General features: G+C 40.0%; 1 protein-coding gene across 6 annotated transcripts in view; it reads right to left on the bottom strand.

Moving 5' to 3' along the window:
* The window catches only part of ATP8B4 (ATPase phospholipid transporting 8B4 (putative)), a 517140-nt gene that overhangs the window by 166139 nt on the left and 329471 nt on the right, over nucleotides 1-21530 (bottom strand). For 5 of the 6 annotated variants that reach the window (XM_056572217.1, XM_056572212.1, XM_056572216.1 and 2 more), the window contains exons 11-13: nucleotides 19802-19960; nucleotides 19307-19395; nucleotides 18957-19153 (exon numbers count right to left, since the gene is read on the bottom strand). In XM_056572217.1, the coding sequence (XP_056428192.1) occupies nucleotides 18957-19153; nucleotides 19307-19395; nucleotides 19802-19960 (445 nt within the window). The remainder of the gene's footprint in view (nucleotides 1-18956; nucleotides 19154-19306; nucleotides 19396-19801; nucleotides 19961-21530) is intronic. The other variant, XM_056572215.1, reaches the window with a different exon arrangement.

Below are 21530 nucleotides of genomic sequence, written 5' to 3'. Positions count from 1 at the left end.
ATTATTGAATATACCATATCAGGATTAAAGGGGTACTCCGGTGGAATTTTTTTTTTCAAATCAACTAGTACCAGAAAATAAAACGGATTTGTAAATTACTTCTATATGAAAATCTTAATCCTTCCAGTACTCATCAGCTGCTGCATGCTCCACGGGAAGTTGAGTAGTTCTTTTCTGTCTGACCACAGTGTTGTCTGCTGACACCTCTTTCCATGTCAGGAACTGTCCGGAGCAGGAGAGGTTTACTATGGAGGAGATTTGCTCCTACTCTGGACAGTTCCTGACATGGGCAAAGGTGGCAGCAGAGAGCACTGTGGTCAGACTAAAAAGAACAACTCAATTTCCTATGAAGCATACAACAGTTGATAAGTACTGGAAGGATTAAGATTTTTAAATAGAAGTAATTTATCAAATCTGTTTAACTTTCTGGCACCAGTTGAACTGAAAAAAATATATATATACAGTTTTCCACCGGACTACCCCTTTAAAGTTTCTCCAAAAGTTCTAGAAGTAAAATACACCAGAAATAAAGGAAAGTTGCTGACATATAAATCCAGAAAAAGTTACAAACCTATTTTACAATTTTGGGGCCCCATCAATGTGAGCCAATCTGTTGTTGAACAATGATGTATCTTTTTCAGATTGGTGATCTGCCAAAATTTCTTCAAAGGCACAGTAACAACAGGCAGGGAAGTCATAAACATCTCAGAAGAATATTAAACGACTACAGGTCTCTGGTGTTAATGCTCTATAGACAGATAAGGGGAACTTTTTTGGCCCAGACAGGTTTTATCAAGTATGGTGTTAAGCTTATACAGCATTCCATAAGGCTGGAGAAGAACAGCATTATATAAACAGACAAATATGGTGGTAATAGTGTGATAGTGTGGAAAACCAACCAAGGACCAATTAATTCTACATAATGCCAAAAATCTGTTATGGAAATGGTTCTCTGTCTGTAGGCTAAAGCCTGTGTGGTGAAAGAGTGGTGCAGCTGCCTATGGCAACCAATTAGATTGCTTCTTTCATTTATCAGAGGCATTTTTGAAATTAAAAGAAGCAATTGGATTGTTGCTATGGGCAACTGCACCACTCTTTCTCTACACAAGTTTTATAAAATGTCCCCCAATGATCCAAAATACAATAAGCAGATGTATTCATGTACAAAGAAAAACAAAATCAGTTTTGGATTTTCCTAGTCAAAGTTTTGACTAGAAATTAATAGTAAAAACACCACGAATGAATACTTGACAAACAGCACCCAAAGAAAAAGTTTACATAAAGAAGCAGCGCTGCTAGGAAGAGATCAAGTTATCAGCATTCTTTGATTTTTTTTTTCTGAGACTGGTGGTCTTTTTTAGGGTAATATTATTTTCACACTGGTGCCATGAGCATCGTATAACTTTATATGCAGAAACAATTCACACGTTGTGTGAGGTGTTCAACTTATAGTTCCCTTTGCCTTAAAAAAATTTAAGCAAAAGAACTTTGAAAATCTAAATGGGTATCCCAGCCAGGGATAAGGATCATTATTTTGAGAAAAAAAGATATTTCCCTCATGTAAATTTGTAGTAAAAGTTGATTAGCGGCATTCGCTATATAAAAGTATAAAGCATATGCAAGGTATTATCAATTATACCCAATATATTACCCAATTATGTTAATTGAAGTTTAGATGTTCCTGTAACTCCCCCACTGAGCAGACACAGCATAATCTGTGAAAATGGTTTAACTGTTTTAGGCTACCCCTTAAGCCTACACAGTACAAATGACAGCAAATATTCAGGTAATCTGGCGATATACAGAAAAGGTAAGTCTTAAATATGTAACAATGGTTGGTCAAAATATCTGGAGTAGGCAATTATATATAAATAACTTTTCAGTATCATGCCCCTGATGTAAAGTTATGTCTTAAGTACATTTACTTGCATTATATGTGCGGGGTAGATCGACACTTTCTTTTGTCCCTTCATGATCCCCCCAGGTTCAGCATTCCTCTGTACTCTGGATGAATGTTGTCTCAAGCCTTTCCTGGGATCCTGTTTAGATTGAGACAACAGTTGATTACAGGGAGCTTGGCTTTATCTGGTCATCCCTGACAAGCTAGCTCCCTGCTGGCATGTGCAGACCATTTGTATGTGCGCTTTGCCGGCGTTCAATGTGTCCCCGCTGTCATGTGATCTCAGCAGTCTGTAGACAGCAGCAGACGGCATGTACAGATGGACCGCACAATTCATCAGGGCGCTGGCTTGTCAGGGGAGAACAGAAGAAGCCAAGCCCCCTGTGATCAGCTGTTGTCTAAAGCTGAACAGGACCCCAGGAAGGGATTGAGACAACCGTCATCCATCCATCCGGAGGAATGCTGAACCTGAGGGGACCATGAAAACACAAAAAGGGGTTGATCCACCCCACACAGGTAATGCAAGTTAATGTACAGTACTTCAGGAATAACTTTACATCAGGTGCAAGATACTGAAAGGTTTAAAAAACTGGAAAAGCCCTTTTAGGCTGCATTCACACTGTTTGCTGCCTATGGCTGCCATGTCTATCTGGGAAATATTAAAAAAACGGGAGCTCTCGTATCCCAGCCGGACCTGCGCAGCTTCTCATTCACTTTAAAGGGGTACTACTGTGTAAAACTTTTTTTTTAAATCAACTGGTGCCAGAAAGTTAAACAGATTTGTAAATCACTTCTATTAAAAAAACTTTTTAGGTGCTGTATTAAAAAAAGTACTTTTTAGGGGCTGTATACTAAAGAGAAATCTAAAAAAGAAATGCATTTCCTCTGATGTCCATTTTAGGAACTGTCCAGAGCAGAAAAAATCCCCATAGCAAACATATGCTGCTCTGGACAGTTCCTAAAATGGGCAGCAGAGGTCAGCAGAGAGCACTGTGGTCATGACATCAGAGGAAATGCATTTTTTTTTTGGATTTCTCTTTAGTAAACAGCCCCTAAAAAGTACTGGAAGGATTAAGATTTTATAATAGAAGTGATTTACAAATCTGTTTAACATTCTGGCACCAGTTGATTAAAAAAAAAGTGTTCCACGGGAGTACCCCTTTAATGAGCCGACTAGAGTCAGATAATGTGACTCCGGTCAGCTAATTTTTGCCCCGTATCCAGTTTTGTGTCAGGTCCGGTCACCAAACCGGATATGGGGCAAAAATGAGCTGACTGGAGTCACTGTCTGACTCCAGTCGACTCATTACAGTGAATGGGTTTTGGTGCCGTTCCAGCTGGGATATGAGAGCTCCCGTTTTAAGATTTCCCAGCCAGATCCGGCAGCCGTAGGCAGTAAACATAGTGTAAATGCAGCCAAAGCAAAGATTAAAACTTTTCACCTGTCCATAAGATAGGGATATGATCGGTGGGTATCTGATCACTGGGACCACCATCTAATCTCAAGAATGGTGGTCCTTCCACCTGCTGCCCCTAGACCTTAACACCTTGACCCCCCTTGCCACAATGGGGAATTAAGCAGCAGTTAAGCATACACATTTCCACTTCATTCACTCCATATAGGACTGACTGAGCCAAAGTGACAAGGGATGACTGATAAAATACCTATGGTCTATCCTATGGATAGGTGATAAGTCATAATCTTGAAATAACCCCTTTAACTCCTTAAGGACCCAGGGTTTTTTCCTTTTTGCCTCCTTACCTTTAAAAAATCATAACTCTTTCAATCTTTGACCTAAAAATCCATATGATGGCTTATTTTTTGAGCCACCAATTCTAATTTGTAATGACGTCAGTCATTTTACCCAAAAATCTACGGCGAAACGGAAAAAAAAAATCAATGTGACACAAAATTGAAGAAAAAAAACGCCATTTTGTAACTTTTGGGGGCTTCCGTTTCTGCACAGTACATTTTGCGGTAAAAATGACACCTTTTTATTCTGTAGGTCCATGCGGTTAAAATGATACCCTACTTATGTAGGTTTGATTTTGTCGAACTTCTGGAAAAAAGGGGAGTAATTCAAACTTTTAATAGGGGAGTGGTTAAATGATCTTTATTCACTTTTTTTTTCCACTTTTTGTTGCAGTGTTATAGCTCCCATAGGGACCTATAACACTGCACACTGATCTTTCACATTGATCACTGGTTTCTCATAAGACACCAGTGATCGATGATTCTGCTGCTTGACTGCTCATGCCTGGATCTCAGGCACTGAGCAGTCATTCGGTGATCGGACAGCGAGGAGGCAGGTAGGGACCCTCCAGCTGTCCTGTAAGCTGTTCGGGATGCCGCGATTTCACCGCGGCTATCCCGAACAGCTCCCTGAGCTAACCGGCATGGTTTCACTTTCATTTTAGACGCGGCGTTCAACTTCGAACGCCGCGTCTAAAGGGTTAATAGCGCGCGGCAGCGCGATCAATGCCGCGCGCTATTAGCCACGGGTCCCACCGTGGCCCCGGTTTATAGATCGGGAGCGGACTCAGGGCGTACAAATATGTTGGAGGTTCAATGATGTTTTGGGGTTGTTTTGCTGCCTCTGGCATTGAGTGCCTTCAATGTGTGCAAGGCATCATGAAATCTGAGGATTACCAATGGATTTTGGGTCGCACTGTAAAGTTCAGTGTCAGAAAGCTGGGTTTGCGTCCGAGATCTTGGGTATTCCAGCAGGACAATGACCCCAAACATACGTCAAAAAGCACCCAAAAATGGATGGCAACAAAGCGTTGGAGAGTTCTGAAGTGGCCAGCAATAAATCCAGATCTAAATCCCATTGAACACATGTGGAGAGATCTTAAAATTGCTGTTGGGAAAAGGCACCCAATAAGAGAGACCTGGAGCAGTTTGCAAAGGAAGAATGGTCCAACATTCCAGCTGAGAGGTGTAAGAAGCTTATTGATAGTTATACGAAGCGAATCATTTCAGTTATTTTTTCCAAAGGGTGTGCAAACAAATATTAAGGGTGCCAATTTTGCCCAGCCCATTTTTGGAGTTTGGTGTGACATTATGTCCAATTTGCTTTTTTTTCCTCCCTTTTAAACATGTGTAAAAAATAAAAAAATAAAAAAAAAAATAAACATGTGTATAGCAAAACATGTGTTACTGCAATCCTTTTCTGTGAGAAATACTTCAATTTTCTTGAAAAATATCAGGTGTACCAACATTTACGGCCATGGCTGTATATACAGGGTGGGCCATTTATATGGATACACCTTAATAAAATCCGAGCATTCCTAGATGACCAGTTTCCTGGAAAATGGATTGGTCGTCGTGGGCCAGTTGAATGGCCCCAAGGTCTCCCGATCTGACCTCCTTATACTTTTATCTTTGGGGTCATCTGAAGGCAATTGTCTATGCTGTGAAGATACGAGATGTGCAGCACCTGAAACTATGGATACTGGAAGTCTGTGCTAGCATTTCTCCTGCGGTGTTGCTATCAGTGTGTGAAGAGTGGGAGAAGAGGGTTGCATTCACAATCCAACACAATGGGCAGCACATTGAACACATTTTATAAGTGGTCAGAAACTTGTAAATAACTCATGAAAGAATAAAGTTACGTTAAAACCAAACACATCATTGTTTTTCTTGTGAAAATCCCAATAAGTTTGATGTGTCACATGACCCTCTTCCTATTGAAAAAAACAAAAATTGGATTCAAAATAGCCGACTTCAAAATGGCCACCATGGTCACCACCCATCTTGAAAAGTTTCCCCCCTCACATATACTAATGTGCTACAAAGAGGAAGTTAATATCACCAACCATTCCCATTTTATTAAGGTGTATCCATATAAATGGCCCACCCTGTGTGTATGTGTGTGTATGTATATATATATATATATATATATATATATATATATATTATATATATTATTTATTTTATTTTTTTAATCATAACAGATAATCAGAGGCTTGAAAAGTCAGCAATGTGAATGAATTTTAATATTTTCTAAAACAAAATGGAATTTTTCCATTTTTCTCTCTCTTTCTCTCTATAGAAAACAATCCTAAATGAGGGCAACCAAACAAAATATGACTAACTAAAAGCGCAAGAAACATTTACAGAGGCTTTCTGTTACAGTAACTCCAAATTGCCAATATAAATTACAAGGATGGTCTGCAAAAGCCAGAAGCTCTGGTTCATGAGACTGACATTTGTGGTCTATGACACGCATCCAATGTGTTACAGGACATACGCCAACAATGACATTATCTAAGTGGGAAGTTTACTTACAAATTAAAATGTAGAATGTAGCTAATATTCATTATTTGTTCAGACATGCCTTTACATTTTAATTTTTTTTAACTACTAATTATATACATGCTTCTGAAAGCAGTTAGTTGTTTGCTATGTTTCAGTTTTAACTAGACATATTAAAATTTCAATATGTAAAAAGGAGAGGAAATCCAGTCTAACATGGTAAAGAGCTTTTATAACTTTTGAATGATAGCTAGTTCAATACCAAACTTTTTATTTTTTAACTAGTGTTGGAGACTGCTTTTTCGTGCAAAGTTCATTTATTTCAATAATGCAACTTAAAAGGGTGAAACTAATAAACACTGCTCAAAAAATAAAGGGAACACTTAAACAACACAATGTAACTCCAAATCACCCTTCTGTGAAATCACACTGTCCACTCATGAAGCAACACTGATTGACAATCAATTTCACAACCCAGCAGCAGGACTGCTACCTCTGCCTTTGTGCAAAGAGGAGCAGGAGGAGCACTGACAGAGCCCTGCAAGATGACCTCCAACAGGCCAAAAATGTGCATGTGTCCACTCAAATAGTCAGAAACAGACTTCATGAGGGTGGTATGAGGTCCCGTTAACTACAGGTGGGGGTTGTGCATACAGCCCAACTCTATGCAGAACGTTTGGCATTTGCCAGAGAACACCAAGATTGGCAAATTCGCCACTTGCACCCTGTGCTCTTCACAGATGAAAGCAGGGTCACACGGAGCACGTGACAGATGTGACAAAGTCTGGAGATGCCGTGGAGAACAATCTGCTGCCTGCAAGTCCAGGTCTGGGAGGATATCCCTCAGGAGACCATCTGCCACCTCATCAGGAGTATGCCCAGGCTTTATACGTGGAGGCCACACACATTACTGATCCTCATTTTGACTTGTTTTAAGGACATTGCATCAAAGTTGGATCAGCCTGTTGTGTGGTTTTCCACTTTGATTTTGAGTGTGACTCCATATCCAGACCTCCATGGGTTGATAAATTTGATTTCCATTGATAATTTTTCTGTGATTTTGTAGTCAGCACATTCAACTATGTAAAGACGAAAGTATTTCATACGATTAGTTCATTCATTCAGATCTAGGATGTGTTATCTTAGTGTTCCCTTTATTTTTTTGAGCAGAGTATTAGAGAGACTCATTACATGCAAATCAAGATAGTTCAAGCTGTGATTTGTCATAATTGAGATGATTATGGCTTACAGCTCATGAAAACCCCAAAGCGCCCCCCCCACCACCACAATTGCTATGATTCAGGGAGCCATGTCATCTGCCGATGTTGGTCCACTGTCCTTTATTAAGTCCAGGGTCAACAAATCCATCTACCAGGAGATTTTGGAGCACTGCATGCTTCCTTTCCTTTTAAGTTGCATTACTGAAATACAATGGACTTTTGCACGATATTCACATTTTTTGAGATTCACTTGTACTATTTGGATCCTGGATTCTTCAGAAAAACACTTTACTTTTGTTTCTTATTTTCACAAAAACATAAAGAGGTTATTTTTTCAGTTTCTGTAAGAAACTAATTATTGAATGCAAACTTTCTTAAAGACCCTTACAAGAATTGCTGCTAACACTGTGGCAAACAGAAGTATCCAAAGGAACCACACGTAGTGCAGTAAAATTTATAAAGTTTTATGTTGGCAAACTTATTTTTAGCATATGAACCCAATGCATGGGACACTGTTTTTTCAACATTACCATTGTTTACCAGATTCTTGAATGGCAGCCTTCAAATTGGCCAGTGGAATTTTTATCAAGCTTTCCAGAGCCATGACTACCATACAAATGTATAATCTAACATTTCATTAGAATTGGAGTAAAGGATAATTATGCAAATTGGTTTTACAGTCAATTTTCTGCTGTGAATGTGCTGACATGCCTTAAATTTATGAAATGGTGCACAGCATATGATAAATTTGTCTGAGCAATAGACAGCTAGTGTAAATTAGCTTAGCACAGTCACATTTACACTGAAATTAAAAGTGGTTGTAAACAAAAGTACTTTGTGTTGCTATATTGCACTGCTGACCCCCTATAACTTTCTTATTTTTCCCATATATGGGACTTTAGAAGGGCCAATTTTTCTCGATATGCTCTGTAGTTTTTAACAGTAGCTCTTTTGCATATGTGTGACATTTTGGTAACTTTTTTTGCGTTTTTTTTTTTTTAGATGTGATGTGACCAAAAATCAGCAATTTTGAACATTGGTAATGGCACACAACGATACTAGATATTTTTATTTATTTGATTTCATTTTTTTATTTGTAAAATGGGAAAAAAACATAGCAACTTTTTTTGGGAAGAGGCTTATTCACATTTATTAAAGCTCATTGCGTGCTAGGAGTTGTTGACCATATTAGCACAGCAAGCCCCAACCTGACTATCCAGCTGTTGCAAAACTACAACTCCCAGTATGTAGTTGTGTACCATATAGAGAGAGACAGTAGGGCAGCAAAACTACAACTACATTTCCTGTCATTTTTTACTTCAGTAAATTTTGGTGCAACTTTTTAACCCATTGCAGTTTTGTAAGCCAGGTCTGGGCTGGTGTAGATTTGCAGTGTTTTGCAGGGGCTTGCAAATTTTTTGTGCGACTTGTTTTGAGTCTTGTTTATAGCAGCAATGATACATTCCTGACCACTGCATCTGTAAACGGAGATTAGACTGTCCACAGTGTTTTCTTTCAAAGCTGCTGTGGGCAAAAAGTCATGCAACTTTTTTTGCACAAAACCACAGCAAAAAAAAAAAAACCTGCTACTTCTCTTCACTATTTACACTGCCCATGGTATAGCAGTTCTAGCACTGTACCTAAGAAATAGGAAATTTGTGGGAGGAAAATTGATGGCAAAAGTAAACATGACAGTACCTGAAAAGATAGAGAACAAAATATTTCTAAAGTCATCAAATAATTTTTTGGGATTTATTTAAAATATTTATTGTTTATAAGTATGATCATATTATACCTTGTAAGGCAAAAAAGATTTTTTAAGAAGTGTACTCCTCCTATTTCATAGAGTTCTATACATTTAGTAATACTTTCTGGTGCAAGTTTTTTTTCCCCTGGAGGCCAATAAAAAGAATCTTTCATCTAAATATAGACAAAGAGATGTAATCTTTGTAGTATTTTTCCACATCATATTCCTGCATGTTAGTATTCTGTGAGGGTGCCAAAAGCTAAAAGTGTTTTGGAGATACTGCTAGTGTAAAATAATACAACCAATTAACTACAAAAGCCAGCTAAAACATAGCTGGACTAAGATGATAAGAAAAAACAGAAAGCAAGAAAGTGTTGTGTCTTGGAAGTGTGTGAGGATTCTCTTGCTGGACAATAGCACATTTCCCCACCCCTTTCAGATGTTGTAAAAAAAACAAATGATATATGAGAAAAATAACCACCATGTGTAGACATGAGATGTAGAGCCGAAGACACTGCCACACACTTAAAAACTTGTAAACTCTGCTCAATATGAATTTAGCTCAACAATGTAGACTGTGACATGAAAGTATTTGACTTGCCATTGTAAAAAAACATATTTTATACACAAAAGAAGCCTGTTTATTATAAGATGCAACACATTATGTGTATTCTAAAAAGAAGGCTCTTGTTGGGAAAGTAAAAAGATCAACAGTCCACTGAAATACATTTGCCTTAAATTCTTGACACTAAAATGTGGGCAACACAAATAATATGATAAACTAAGAGGGACATTTATCAAAGTCAGTATAGGTGCACTGATGTTATACACAGGTTTTGATGGTGTAGTTGGAGTAGGGATCTAAGAAAAAATCGATTCCCGCGATTATCGCGATTTTTTACTTGCCGATACTGAATCGATTCAAAATATTTTTGAATCGATTCTTTTAGTGATGTGGAATTTGTATCTCCTGATGCACAGAAAGCATGTCCCGGGCATCAGGAGATACAAGTTTCACATTTTGTCAGCCGGATCTGACACGGTGGCGGCGCTCTGGATGTATGGAGCGGGCTCCGACTCGTGCCCGCTCCATACTCTGCGGCCCCCGGCTGATTTCAGTATCCGGGGGCCGCTGATGCATCACCGCCGCTAATATCCAGCATGCGGTGCTCTGTAGTGTGTATGGAGCGGGCTCCCGACTCGTGCCCGCTCCATACTCTGCAGCCCCCGGCTGTTCTCAGTAGCCGGGGGCCGCCGCTAATAGCCAGCTAACATAGCCGGCTAATAGCCGGCTAACAGCGGCGTCTAAAGGGAGATGTGTATGCTCTCCGTGGCTCTGTCATTGATAGAGCCTGGCTGGACCAGGCTCTATCAATGGATCGCAGATAAATGGAGTTCAATAGAACTCTATTCATCTGTCTGAGGAATCTAATGATTCCTAAAAGACTAATAAAGTGTACAAAAAAAAAAAAAAATTAAATAAAGTTTTAATAAAAGCGTAAAAGACATAGTTTTTTAGACCGAATCGGGATATATCGCGATGTATCGTCACCTAGACGGTATCGCGATATATCGGGATATATCGAATCGCCACACTGGTATCGCGATTCGAATCGAATCGCCAAATTCTTGGCGATTCACACCCCTAAGTTGGAGTGTGAAATTTCACTTCAGAACACCACTTTGTATGACCCCCATTTTCTGCAACTTTTTACCCATGCGGCTTTTGTGCCGGCTTTTGTGGGTTGGTGTATGTTTGTGGTGTAATTGAGGGCTCTATAACAAATCAGCAACTATTTTTTTTTTTAAAGAAATGTAGAGTTTGATCACAGGGGGTCTGACCTCTGTAATCCTCCCCATCCCGGGAGCCCGGGCTTCAGATAGCCCACAGAGCTGCACAGACACTAACACTGTATGGTAAAGGACTTCCTGATGATGTAATTGCAGGTCCTTTAACATACAGTGCACAAAAAGGAGGAGGTGGTAATAGGGAAAAGCATGGAGGGAGGGAGCTGTGAGGATGGTGATGAGACCAGTACATGTGATGAGGGGCATATAAACTGTATATAGGGGGTAAAGTTAGCAATATATGGCGGTATAGGTAGCAGTATATGGGGAGCATAGCGAGCAGTGTATAATGTGAGATAGAGAAAAGTATATGTGTAGAAGGGGGCCATAGGGAGCAGTGTATGTGATATAGGGGGTCATAGGAAGCACTATACAGTCATGGCCGTAAATGTTGGCACCCCTGAAATTTTTCTAGAAAATAAAGAATTTCTCACAGAAAAGGATTGCAGTAACACATGTTTTGCTATACACAGGTTTATTCCCTTTGTGTGTATTGGAACTAAACCGAAAAAGGGAGGAAAAAAAAGCAAATTGGAAATAATGTCACACCAAAATCCAAAAATGAGCTGGACAAAATTATTGGCACCCTTTCAAAATTGTGTGAAAAAAAAAGATTGTTTCAAGCATGTGATGCTACTTTAAACTCAGCTGGGGCAAGTAACAGGTGCGGGCAATATAAAAATCACATCTGAAAGCAGATAAAAAGGAGAGACGTTCACTTAGTCTTTGCATTGTGTGCTTGTGTGTGCCACACTAAGCATGGACAACAGAAAGAGGAGAAGACAACTGTCTGAGGACTTGAGAACCAAAATTGTGGAAAAATATCAACAATCTCAAGGTTAAAAGTCCATCTCCAGTGATCTAGATTTGCACTTGTCCTCAGTGCGCAACATTATCAAGAAGTTTGCAACCCATGGCACTGTAGCTAATCTCCCTGGGTGTGGACAAAAGAGAAAAATTGATGAAAGGTGTCAACACAGGATAGTCCGGATGGTGGATAAGCAGCCCCAAACAAGTTCCAAAGTTATTCAAGCTGTCCTGAGGGCTCAGGGAGCATCATTGTCAGCGCAAACTATCCGTTGACATTTAAATGAAATGAAACGCTATGGCAGGAGACCCAGGAGGACCCCACTGTTGACGCAGAGACATAAAAAAAAGCAAGACTACATTTTGCCAAAATGAACTTGAGTAAGCCAGAACTTGAGTAAGAAAATGTCTTGTGGGCAGATGAGACCAAGACAGAGCTTTTTCGTAAAGCACATCATTCTACTGTTTTCCGAAAATGGAATGAGGCCTACAAAGAAAAGAACACGGTACCTATGGTGGAGGTTAAATGATGTTTTGGGGTTAAATGTAATACAATATAGAAAGAAAAGGTAGCTCTAACCACAAAAGACAAGTTGATAAAGCTTAGTTATGGCAGATGAGCACTAATGTTTAAGGTCGCGTATCCTATGCGACCTGAAAATAATACTGACAGTGAGAAGAGAAACACTTTCCTCAAATCTGGTCTTTTGTATGCTCTGAAAAAATGGCGATAGAGCGTATATAAAGAATTGTGTATATACACAGTTGGTACTGAAGTAGAAACAATATGTATTATATTAAAACATACATATATTTATTGATGTAATTGTCTAAGGCAACTTCCTGCAGGGCCCTTGCAGCAGTGTCAATAGATACAAAAAAATGTAAAATTAATAAAATAATATATAAAAATTATTGTAAAAATAATTATGCAGATAAGTTAAGAAAGTCCATATTATGCAATTCAAAGGATAGGCAACGATTTCGAATGCAATATTGCACAATTTATAATCCAGTGGGTAAAGTTCTGTATAGCTTAGAGAGATTCAAAAAGTTTTATGTAATGAACAAAGTTTGGAATTGCAGGACAGTGTTGGCTTACCTGTCCTGGCGGGATCCCATGGCGCTCTCACTACTTACCTACAGCGGCTTCCAAACCGGACGCCTAGTCGTTCCTTGGGATGGCGAGTCGTCAGTGCCGGTGAGCCAGGGGAGGGAGAGGTCTGCTTGTCAGTGTGGTGATGCGAAGTTTTATGCGCTATGCGCATCAGGATGTCCACTTGTCGGCGTGGTGTTATCTATCTTCATGCGCTATGCGCACCAGGAGATCTGCTTGCCGGTGTAGTGATCTGAAGTTTTTTGCGCTGTGCGCACCAGGAAGATCGGCTTGTCTCTGTAGTATGGTTCATGCGCCGTGCGATCTATAGGTATTTGCAGCATTCTATAACCTCCTGATGTGCACGAACCATACTACAGAGACAAGTCGATCTTCCTGGTGCGCACAGCGCAAAAAACTTCAGATCACTACACCGGCAAGCAGATCTCCTGGTGCGCATAGCGCATGAAAATAAATAACACCACCCCGGCAAGTAGACATCCTGATGCGCATAGTGCATAGAACTTCGCATCACCACGCTGACAAGCAGACCTCTCCCTCCCCTGGCTCACCGGCGCAGACTCGCCATCCCAAGGAACGACTAGGCGTCCGGTTTGGAAGCCGCTGTGGGTAAGCAGTGAGAGCGCCATGGGATCCCGCCAGGACAGGTAAGCCAACACTGTCCTGCAATTCCAAACTTTGTTCATTGCATAAGACTTTTTGAATCTCTCTAAGCTATACGGAACTTTACCCACTGGATTATAAATTGTGCAATATTGCATTCAAAATCGCTGCCTATCCTTTGGATTGCATAATATGGACTTTCTTAACTTATCTGCATAATTATTTTTACAATATTTTTTTTATATTATTTTATTCATTTTACATTTGTTTGTATCTATTGACACTGCTGCAAGGGCCCTGCAGGAAGTTGCCATAGACAATTATCAATAAATATATGTATGTTTTAATATAATACATATTGTTTCTACTTCAGTACCAACTGTGTATATACACAATTCTTTATATACGCTCTATCACCATTTTTTCAGAGCATACAAAAGACCAGATTTGAGGAAAGTGTTTCTCTTCTCACTTTCAATGTATTGTTTTGCTGCCTCTTGCATTGGGTGCTTTGAATGTGTGCAAGGCATTATGAAATCTGAGGATTACCAACAGATTTTGGGTCGCACTGTACAGCCCAGTGTCAGAAAGCTGGGTTTGCGTCTGAGATCTTGGGTCTTCCAGCAGGACAATGACCCCAAACATACGTCAAAAAAGCACTCTTTCAATAATAGAGACCTGGAGCAGTTTGCAAAGGCAGAGTGGTCCAATATTCCGTCTGAGAGGTGTAAGAAGCTTATTGATGGTTATAGGAAGCGACTGATTTCAGTTATTTTTTCCAAAGGGTCTGCAACCAAATATTAGGTTATGGGTGGCAATAATTTTGTCCAGCCCATTTTTGGAGTTTGGTGTGACATTATGTCCAATTAGCTTTTTTCCTCCCTTTTTTGGTTTAGTGCCAATACACACAAAAGGGAGAAAAAAACATGTGTATAGCAAAACATGTTTTACTGCAATCCTTTTCTGTGAGAAATACTTCATTTTCTAGACAAAAATTCAGGGGTGCCAACATTTATGGCCATGACTGTATCTGATCGGTGAGACCTGACCCCTGGGACCACCACCGATCATGAGAATAGAGGTCCCTTGTCCCCAAAATGAATTGAGCAGCAGCACATGATCACCTGCAGCTTCATTTGTTCTCTATGGGACATATGAACATTGCTGATCGCTGCACTCACATGTATGGAGACCCTATAGAGAAATAATGGAGTGACATGGGATCATGTGCTGCTGCTCCAATCACCCAGAGGTTCCAGTGGTCGGATCCTACCTATTAGATTTTTACACTGTTCCCTAGGTATGCTGTAGGCATAGTAATGGGGCAGCAGCAAGCACAGCATTAGCAAAGCAGGTTGGCAGTGTAAAGGATGGAGTTTGTGTTACTATAGAGTTTAGGGTAGACTCCAGAAGTAAGGGGCCACAGATGTCTTGGTAACATTGTCAGACATCAGGAGACATCATCATATTGGTCTGGGCTGAAGAGAACATATACAATTAGAGAAGACGCCCCCTGTGGTCACTGGATTTAGTAGTCCTGTATTCTGTGACTGCTTTTGATCAAAGTGAGAGCTGCTCTAACATGGCAAGAATACAGGAGTGTTTTAACGGTCTGCTTTATTTTAATGGTTAAAGCGCAACTGTTGCATAAAGATAAGTCAATAACCATCATCACAACCTACAAGCTGATCACTGGTGTACTGAAGCCATATCTTTGTTTTGGCACTTTGTGTCTTCTATGCTGTAAAAATTACTTTTATCCACAGTTGCCAAAAGTCAGAGAGGTATAGTCATGGATCTACAATGCTGCGGGGCTGCCAAGCCTCTCTTCTCTGGCATCACAGCACCGCCCCAGTCTGACTAACACACAGCTCTGTATCTTTCTATTATGTCACTTGTGCGATGAGTCAGCGAGCAGTGCTGAGGCGGTGCTGTGATGTCGGAAAAGAGATTGCAGATCCCTGCCCATGCCTCTCTGACTTTTGGCAACTGTGAATAAAAGTCGTTTTTACAGCATAGAAGACCCGAAGTGCCAAAACAAATGTAAGGCTGCAGTATACCAGTGATCAGCTTGTGCTGTGCTGGCAGGTTATTTACCTAATTTTATGTGACAGTTGTGCCTTAAACAAAGAAAGTATTTACTATGAGGGGGAATTATAAAAGCCTGTGTAGAAGATCAGTGGCGCCATTGCCCATAGCAACCAGTCAGATTGCTTCTCTTTCTCTCACTATTTTTAAAAATGAAAAAAGGCCTCTGGTTGCTATGGGCAACTTCACCACCTTATATTACATTTGTGTTAAGGCCTTCAGCTGAGATGCAGCACAGTTCAACATGGTGATCTTTGGTCATGTGACCCATGGGCCACATATTTATTTTTGCCCAGGGCCAAAAAAAAAAAAAAACCAGCCCTGCTCACACCTTGTGATCAGATCCTTCTAATATTGTCTGATTTTGTATCCCTTTTGACAGTTTCGCTACTCAGTCAGTTGGGTAAAACAGCATTATGCAGTATGTGCCTTACTTCCTATGAAAGGGGTGGGTGGGTTGGTCATACCAGTGGAAAGTGGGGATACAGAGCCCAATATCTCCGGAACAGGGGGTATGTGATCAGCCGCACGTTCCCCTCCCTCAACAGCTATTTATACTTGCCCGTATCTAAATTTTTAAAGAAACACTGCATGTTAATCCAAGTGTATCTATACAAAATAAATCATTGCATTGGCTGTTCTTGATTCAAAGGACAAGCATTGGTGCTTTAAAGATTTCTAAGTGTCCAAACAGTGTAGCAGACATTTAAGGAGGTTCAGAAAATAGCACAATTATCATGTAGACCTGGGGTCATGAAAAAAGCACTGGTGTCCTCTGACATATGGTTTTAGTAGGTAAAAAATGCCCTTTATGTATGTTCAAGGTAGGAGAACTAGATTATAATCTTTACTAGTGCATGAACCTACTTATACAGAAATGGTTAAGCCAAGAATATTAAAAATAACAGGTGGGCACCACTGCTAGTATACTTAAACAACACCACTACAAAAATTTAGGGATATGGGGAAGGCTTCTGGAGAAAAAGAAAAAAAAAAGTCATATGGGTGCACAAAAATCAAAATAGGCAGTAAGAACAAAATATGGGTATGTGAAAAAACATCTTCGGCCTTTTTTAACCTAATATAAAAATTTACTATTCATCCATGTTAAAAGGCTGCCTGCTGGAGCTGAATGCAGTTACAGCTACTGAACAGTTTTGCAATAAGAAGCGTCAAACATGTACAGATGTACACATACAAGGGAAAACAGTATTTATCAAAACCTGTCCAAAGGAAAAGTTGCTTAGTTGCCCATAGCAATCAATCAGATCGCTTCTTTCATTTTAGAGAGGCCTTTCCAAAAATGAAAGAAGCGATCTGATTGGTTGCTATGGGTAACTCAGCAACTTTTCCTCTGGACAGGTTTTGATAAATCTCCCCCTTACTATCCGTACCACATAATAAAAATATATATATTTACTCCCCAAATGTGTAAATAGCCTAAAAACCCAAAGAAAATTGGAGCTACTCATAAAAGAATGGTGTAAAAATTTATAATTTTTATTATTACAGCAGTGTGATACAAAATAAAAGCATAATTAAAACAAGGAGGTGATCAGCAAGAAAAAGCAGCAGACCTGGGACGTGATAGTGATAATAAATATTCAGTATATTAAAAGTATATCAAAATGGGAAAGAATGACAATGTATATGATCTAGTAGAAAAATATTTATTACATAAGACTGGGCACTGAAAAAGTCTCTCATAGTATTATAATAGGCACTGACTGTAGGGAAACATTCCCTCACACAAAGGAGCTAGCTGGGAAAATGCATAGTGCATAGTGCATGGCATATGAAAAAGCTAAACCCAGTAAACAATCATAGGAGCAGGCCTAAAGAACAACAGATACTAACCACAATGCTGAAATGGTACTTAAAGTCCCAAGATGCCGCCACCCCTACACGTGTTTCGGTCGCAGGACCTTCGTCCGATGGTGTCAGCATCCCTTCCAAACTGGGGTTATATACCTAGCAGGACCAATCTCAGATGCGCTGTTCTAATCACAGTGACGTGTCCCACCTGGCCACCATTGTTGCGCACGCCTCCCAGCTAACCTGGCCGGCTGACTTCTGGACCAGCGCATCATGGGGGCATCACGTAACAAAAGCACATGACCAACCCACATAGAAACGTGCCACCGGACAATCAAGCCAGGCAGGGAGGATGGATCACACGCAAAGGGGCCAGAAGAAAGACGTCACTGTGCATCCCTAAAGAGAACTCAAAACAAGGATCCTGGGACTTGTAGTTTATTTCAGTGCTCAGTCTTATGTAATATATATTTTTCTACTAGATCATATAAATTGTCATTCTTTCTTACTTTGCTACTTCCTTTTAATATACTGAATATGAATTATCATTATCACGTCCCAGGTCTGCTGCTATTTTTGCTGATCTTCTCTTTGTTTTAATCATGCTTTTATTGTTTATCACACTGCTGTAATAATAAAAATTATAAATTTTTTCACCGTTCTTTTGTGAGTAGCTCCATTTTTTCTTTGGGTTTTTGTGAACAGTTTTGCAGTCTGGCCAGAGAAATCAGGAGACTCCAAAATGGTTCTGTAGCCGATCCTGCATTCATCTCCAGCTGATGTTGTTTTGTTCCTTCCTGAAGATGAGTACCCCCGATGTCTCACATACCTTTATTAAAACATAACAGATTGTGATTAAAGCAAGATATAAAAATACAAAAACAAAACAAACATATAATTATATATTTTCATTTAAAAAACATGGATTTCATTGAGTTCTTGAGATACTAACAACCACTATTGTGTGAGAACACAAACAGATACACACATATACACTAGACACTTGACTATAATGCAGGTCTAGAGAACTATTCTACAAATAGGCATTTTGGGGAAAATGTGCACACAATTATGAGGGGGAAAAAATAAGTGATAATGGGTGAATTGTACGGTGGCAGAGGGACAAAACTACAGTGACTATTACATGAGTTATGGCAAGCCTGGGTGTTCAGGTGCAGGAGTGACAATGCTGCCCCTACTGCTTACCTGCCGGCTGCTGAATGAAGCAGGAAAGGAAACAAAATCATTGACACAATTCAATGAAAATGGTTATTTCTAACAAAGGAAACTAAAAAAGCTAATTTTACTATGAAAAGCTTCATCTCAATATAGGTGAGGGAGGTTAAAGAAAAGACAACACTATGGATTGAAACTAAAACTGATGCAAATACAGTATGACATGAAGTCCTGGTTCTCACATTTCTGATAAAAAAAAACCCACAAAATTATGAATGGGCTACAATTTTCAATGACGATTACTGAACAAATATACATAACACAATTATAGATGATATATATGTCCCATTCTCCTAATGTGTGATTATTTGGCTTACCTTACATAGAGAGAAATTGGTACTACAGTATTTAGAATGATAATGTAAGACCAGAATGTGAGGAATCCTGAGAACACAGCACTGTCCACAAGCTCATCCCAGTGAAGGTAGACTCTAAACCGGCTGCCCACGTGATGCTCCCAGATAGAGTTTCCAACTGCTAGAACGATTCCCATGCATACCAGGAAGCCAAATATCTGAAATTCAGGCATCAAAGTATTGTGGAAATTATAGACATTACATTATTATTATTTTTATTATTAATCATTATTTTTATTACCATTTGCTATGTTTTAAAATAATACACACATTCATGAGACACAAGCAGTTTTCTTATGACGTAAACTTACCCACAACACTAGAGTGTTCATTAGCCGATCAATGCTAGTTCTTTTAAACTTTGTTTTTCCACTGTTCTGCATTAATTTAGTATCAGGTCCTGTGACAACAAAGCAGTATAGTCAGGCATCTAGGGGCACCATGAGTCATATTTTTGAGGTTTATGGGTTTCAAACAAAGGGTCAAAAAATCTTTGGGTTAGAATATATATAATGCAAAATAAACTTTAAACAGGAACACTTATCCAACTGTAGCAGAATTAGAAACTAGAACATACAGTGTACTGTATGTCACTTGTCATCTGTATATTAAAAAATAATATTATATAAGTAAACCTTTAACAATACCCCCACCAAGACAAAGATCACTGTTTTCTGAAGTCTCCAATTGTGCCCCTCCCCCCCCCCCCAACCTCTATCGATCCATACGGAAAACCACTTTAAAGGTTAAACCTAATAAATATACATTAAGACCTTTCATAAATATTTTGCTAATGAACAAGATACCTGCAAAGATGACCATCCCAAAGCACCATTCAGTATTTCTTAGAACACACCCTCTCAAAAGCATCTTGCTATTATTTAGAGAATATTTGCAGTCTTTCCAGATTAGTGTTCCATTAAACTTGTCAAGCTTGTTGTTTGGGGGCTCACATAAGATTTCCCCTGTGGAATAAAAATACATTCGTGAATATCCATTTGTTTAGCTCCCAATCAACTGTGCTTTTGACCACAATGTACTGGTGTTCCGTTATCATAGCCAGTATTTCCGGTGATGTTAAGTTTTCTGCGATACAATTTCTGTGTAGAATACAAAGGGGGCATGCACGGTTTTCTACTTAGTGTGCAGTTAGCACAGGGCTAGCATAAGTCATTGCATGCATAGTTGTTAGTAAGGGGAGTCAGTAGTAAACGGTGAGCGCATGCGTAGTTTACTATGGACTTCGGGAGCGTAGTTATAGTAGGTAGTGTAGTGGAGCAGGCGGGGAGGGAGACCAGCGCTGTTAGCGTAGGGTTAGCGTAGTTTACCATCAGTGTAGCGTAGCTAGCTTAGATTGTAGCGTAGTTTAGGTTTTAAAGTGGAAGGACGTAGGTTAGGTTTTAAAGGGGTACTCCGGTGAAAACCTTTTTTCTTTTAAATCAACTGGTGGCAGAATGTTAAACATATTTGTAAATTACTTCTATTAAAAAAAATCTTAATCCTTCCTGTAATTATTAGCTGCTGAATACTAAAGAGGAAATTCTTTTCTTTTTGGAATGCTCTCTGATGACATCACAAGCACAGTTCTCTCTGCTGACGTTATTATAATAATAATAACGCTTTATTTATTGTCTTTAGTGGGATTTGAACCCAAGTCCCCAGCACTGCAAGGCACCAGTGCTAACCACTGAGCCACCATGCTGCCTTTAGCATACATCTGCTATGCATTGTTGCTAAAATGGACAGAGATGTCAGCAGAGAGCACTGTGCTCGTGATGTCATCAGTATTACAAAAATAAAGGAATTTACTCTGTAGCATTCAGCAGCTAATAAGTACTGGAAGCATTAAGATTTTTTAATAGAAGTAATTTACAAATATGTTTAACTTTCTGCCACCAGTTGATTTAAAAGAAGAAAGGTTTTCACCAGAGTACCCCTTTAAAGGGGTACTCCGCCCCTAGACATCTTATCCCCTATCCAAAGCATTGGGGATAAGATATCAGATCGCGGAGGTCCCGCTGCAGGGGACCCCCGGGATCTCGGCTGCAGCACCCATCTGTATGGCTTCCGGCAATGCTGGAGGCTTCGGATCCCGTTCACAATGACGGAAGAGCGTGACGTCACGACTCCGCCCCGTGTGACGTCACGCCCCCCCCCAATGCAAGTCTATGGGAGGTCCGCCACGCCCCCTCCCATAGACTTGCATTGAGGGGGCGTGGTGTGACGTCACACGGGGCAGAGTCATGACGTCACGCTCTTCCACCATTGTGGTCGGGATCCGAAGCCTCCAGCGTTGACGGAAGCCGTACAGGTGGGTGCTGCAGCCGAGATCCCGGGGTCCCCAGCAGCGGGACCCCCGCCATCTGACATCTTATAGGGGATAAGATGTCTAGGGGCGGAGTACCCCTTTTAAGTAAAGGGACTGCAACTTCCAGCATGACTGGACAGCCTTAGGTTGTCCAGGCATGCTGGAAGTTGTAGTTTTGCAAGTTTTACAGTGAGGGGACTACAACTTCCAGCATCCCCAGACAGCCA

Source organism: Hyla sarda, chromosome 4, assembly GCF_029499605.1.
Source record: "Hyla sarda isolate aHylSar1 chromosome 4, aHylSar1.hap1, whole genome shotgun sequence".
Taxonomy (NCBI): domain Eukaryota; kingdom Metazoa; phylum Chordata; class Amphibia; order Anura; family Hylidae; genus Hyla; species Hyla sarda.
The sequence above is the reverse complement of the archived record's forward strand: the minus strand, read 5'-3'. Positions and strand labels throughout refer to the sequence as shown.